The sequence below is a fragment of the Rhagoletis zephyria genome, unplaced genomic scaffold, assembly GCF_001687245.7.
Source record: "Rhagoletis zephyria isolate East Lansing unplaced genomic scaffold, Rhagoletis_zephyria_1.1 Rzeph_scaffold_16444, whole genome shotgun sequence".
Taxonomy (NCBI): Eukaryota; Metazoa; Arthropoda; class Insecta; order Diptera; family Tephritidae; genus Rhagoletis; species Rhagoletis zephyria.
Window position 1 is genome coordinate 6,621 of NW_016173508.1, and position 4,263 is coordinate 10,883.

General features: G+C 36.8%; 1 protein-coding gene across 1 annotated transcript; it reads right to left on the reverse strand.

Annotated features, from left to right (window-relative positions):
• Positions 1-1,003: 1,003 nt before the first annotated feature.
• Positions 1,004-1,747, reverse strand: LOC108379462 (uncharacterized; the record flags this gene model as incomplete). The annotated part of the gene is made up of 3 exons (XM_017635815.1): positions 1,728-1,747; positions 1,487-1,670; positions 1,004-1,429 (listed from the first exon to the last, which is right to left on the reverse strand). Coding segments are annotated over exons 1-3 (630 nt in total), but the record flags the coding sequence as incomplete, so codon positions are not given.
• Between the last annotated feature and the right edge of the window lie 2,516 nt (positions 1,748-4,263).

Consider the following 4,263-nt stretch of genomic DNA (forward strand, 5'->3'; position numbering starts at 1 on the left):
GTATCATCACTTCGGCAACACGTCAAACGCGCCTTCAGCAACAAACCAAAGGCGGCGGTTTGACTTCTGCAACAAATCAAGTTAGCTAACTGCGGCATCTTGCCTTCGCCAGTTTTTCACATAAGCTGTCATGCTTTCGGCAACCGTCCAAAGCAGTATCGTGCTTTTGGCAGTCGATCAAATACGGCGGTTGCTGATTTCGTGCACGATCATTCGAGTACAGATTTGCCGAAGTCAATATCAGTATGAGCAGTGTTGCCGTTTTAGCCCTTTGGTGGCTAAATTTGGCTACCAAATTTTTTTTTTGGCCACAAAAATTTGAAATTGCCCCTAGCCCTTTTTAAAATTTATTCATCATTGACATTAAAATTTTTTTGTATGATTTTCATGAATTTAACTCTTCGCTCATAAAGCGAACGCCTTTCCTTTAAGGCAAGTAAACATATGTCTATGTATGTTCCTTACGTTTCTGGGCCGTTATCGTATCCGTTAACGATTTAACTATACATTAAATTATGTGTTACACAAAAAGTTTTTTTGTTGAATAAAATATTAATTCTTTTCAGAGTTCATTGTTTTTCTATACCAGTAATTATAGAAAATGTTTGCGTGTATACTTACATATTTATACTAGCAGTGCTTCACTACACCAAATATTGAAAAACGAATGAAAAGTCCTAGAATTTTTCTATATGAAAATTTATCATTTGTTTTATTTCAAAATTTTTGATTCTTTATAATAAATTAATTCATTTCCTAAAAAGTAACAAAAAATTAATTTTTCAAGTAAAGAGGTACTTATGTAACTAATAAAATCAACGTGGTTCTTAAGTGGTAAAAGAGGTTATCTACATTGAAAAAAAATTAAATTCATTAAAAAACATAATAATTCTATAAAAAGTTCCATTTCTCAATATACGCTAGACATCACCCATTACAAATTCTTCAGTCTTTTCAGTTTTTCTTTAGCAATTTCTATCTTTAGCTTCCTAAGGACACTTGCTTCTTTTTGACGTTCCTTCAACAAATTCACTTCTTCTTTCTTTAGCTGGTACACTTTATGCTGCGTGCTTTCTATTTTTTTGAGGGTTCGCAGAATTTGAGTTTGTGTTTCTGCCTGCCCTTCGAGTAATTGAATTTTGGCTTCGCTTGCCTTCAGTCCTTTGGGTCTCGTGGGCACGGCATTTTCATTAACTACCGGCGAATCAGTAGCTGGAGGAGTTACATTTTCTTCTGCGGTCAAATCAACAGCTAACCCGAACGCGCTCCCAGGGGGATTAATTGATAAGTTAACTTGAGTGAGCTCACACACCCTTTCTTCACTAGCAGTCAAACTGACTTCTTGGGATGGGCCGCCGCCGGTCGCCAGGAAGCTTTCTTTATTTTTCGCCAACTTTCCTTTCAGGTTGGCTTTATAATGAATCCATACCTAAATAGAAAAATCAGAATAAAGTGTTGTTTTTTGAGTTGGTTAAAAGTAACTTACCCGTTGCCATTCTGGCCCTGTTCTTGATGGCGGTCCAAGGCTATTCAGCTCGACTGCAAACTGCACCCAAGTATCTTTTGTTTCTTGCCGACTAGATCCGTATTGGCCTTTCCCTCTTCCAATGTCGGGATGTTTTTCGACTAAATCGACAAGGCGGTCAATTTGTTGCTTGTTTGATATTTTCCTTAAATAATCGTTTAATCATGCATTTGCTGCATATTTTACGTATTTAATCACAAACAGTTTCAATGTTTTTTCCATTTTACCGCTCGCTAACAAGAACACAACTGATAAAAAGTAGTTGTCGCACTTTGATAGCTCATACAACTAATCTTTAGTTTGGTTGTGAACCATAATACTGGTAACAACTTAACGAAGACAACTAAGTGAACAGCTGATTGAAAGTTGAGTTGAGTTGTAAATCGTAATACGAAACAACTAAACTATCAGTTGAGTTGTGAATCATAATAGGGGCATAAATGTTTAGGTAAGGAAAAGCAAACCATGCGACTCAAGGACACTTATCACATGGGTAAGAGATGCTTGAAGGCATGATTTGTGGCTTACGTTTATGTGCACAGCCAAAAGTACGAAATATGCGTTGTATTTTAAATCTTAATATGTGATGCGACCTTGGACAGTGTCTGGATGCGTGTTGGTGTTTAATTAGGTTTAAGTTATATGTGCATAGCACCATGGAAGTGTTATGTACAGTAGATTAGTTATGTAGGCAGTTAGGTTTAGAATCTTATATAAATAAAGAACGCTCCTCTATGGCGGTGTGATTCTCTATATATAGAAACTCGGTGGTTTTCATAGCGGGCTGGTCATCCATGGTGCGTTTTCACCCTGGTTAAAGCAACATCGCAAAAAAATTATAGAAAAAATGTTTTTTCTTAACAGCGGTCGTCCCTCGGCAGCAATGGCAAACCTCCGAGTGTATTTCTGCCATGACAACATCAAGGCGCACGCCACAAATTGGAGGAGAAGCTCGGTCAAACACTAACATATGTGTAAGCGCCAATCATCATCATATATATTATTTCTCTAAGGTGTTTTTTTGTTAGTCTCCCTTTTTCTATTTTCCTATGTGAGCAGTTCCACTAATGAGGTGTCATTTTAAAAGTCAGAGGTCCCCTGAGTGGTTATTAGGTAATATTAATGGTCATAACACCTCTGAAGTAGAGAAATTTGTAATTTTANCCCTGAGTGGTTATTAGGTAATATTAATGGTCATAACACCTCTGAAGTAGAGAAATTTGTTTTATTTTATTTTTTTATTTACCATTGTTAAGCCACACTAAAGGTATTTTTTACTGAAGCGCTATTGTGACTGCTGCATCGCTTAAAGCTGAAGCACGGCGAACGGCAAATTTTTCGTCGCGAATGTTCGCCGAGATAATTAAAACACACTGATTTATATGAGAACGGGCACAACCAAAGCAAACGACGAAGTTTGCTCGACGACTGTTCGCGACGATAGATTTATTTCTATCGCCGCGGTCAACGGCAACGACAAAAAAAGGCCATGATGACCGTACTTTAAAAGTTATCGTAATATTTGTTTAAAAGTAAAATAATATACCTTATATTTTTCTATCAGAGATTAATCTAGTAAAACGTAAGTTTACTAGTAGTTATATTTAAAGACTATTTCTATATTTTAAACTTCTTCTTGCTGGTATTTTCCCTCTTCGTTGTAAAAGCTTCCTTCTTGAAACATGGTCACCTTATCAGCTGTAGCATTCGAACAGCTCGATACCGCCCTATTTGTGTTTCAGTAAGCGAATTAGCTGGGCGAAAGTTGGTCGTCGGCATTGCTCTGCAGGGCGACATTTGCCGTTCGCCAGGTATTGTGTTTCAAGCATAACACCGTATACGACAGTGGTGGGCGCACACATAATTCAATAACTAATGGTTCGATACACTGACAATTGTATCTCTCGCACCGCTCCCTTAGCCGTGCAAATTAAAAAAAATAGTAGCTTATGTACGTGTGAAACAAAAGTATACGTTTTTTGTGCAATATGTTTATTTTTATATTCAAATAAAGCACAATTAACCAATGAAATAAATTACAAAATTCACGTATAGTTCTTAATACTTCGTTTGAAATGCCAATTTTCCTGCAATTTTCCTGTAAAATAGTAATAGTAATTGCCGACTTTGCGTACTTTTCTACTACCATTTTCGCACCAAGGGGTTTCATTCTTCCTCTTTCTCTGTCCTTCGTAAGTGCAACCTTTTGTTTTGTAAGAGAGTGTTAAACCGCGGCTGCCAATAATTATCTCATAATTATCCTTTTATTATTGAATCATGGGACGCGACAACAACAAAACGTGGTACAATATCAAAGTTGTGGTATCAAATTCATAAAGGGTATTTCCACGATGCCTGAATTGCGCAATTTCGTCATTATCCTCAATTTCAGCTGAAATCGCGATACAATTCTCAATTTGACCGTATAAAAAAATATCACGTGAAATTGCGTATGAATTTTCAGCGAAATTGAATTCGCGAATACCACTCTGAAAATTGCTTATTGTGATTTATTCATGAGCAAAAAGAAGAAAAACCAAACGTCAATAACAAATAAACAAAAACAAACCGAGCCTACAGTCACAATAGCACTTCAATACTTTTACCAGAGAACGTATATTTATAGAGAAGGTCCAAGAACGAATCAGCGTGGAAACTGTCAAATACCAACAAAACTGACGAAGCGCATTTTAAGAGCCGCAAGCCAGAGACAATCGAATTTTAACAGAGCCCAGCCA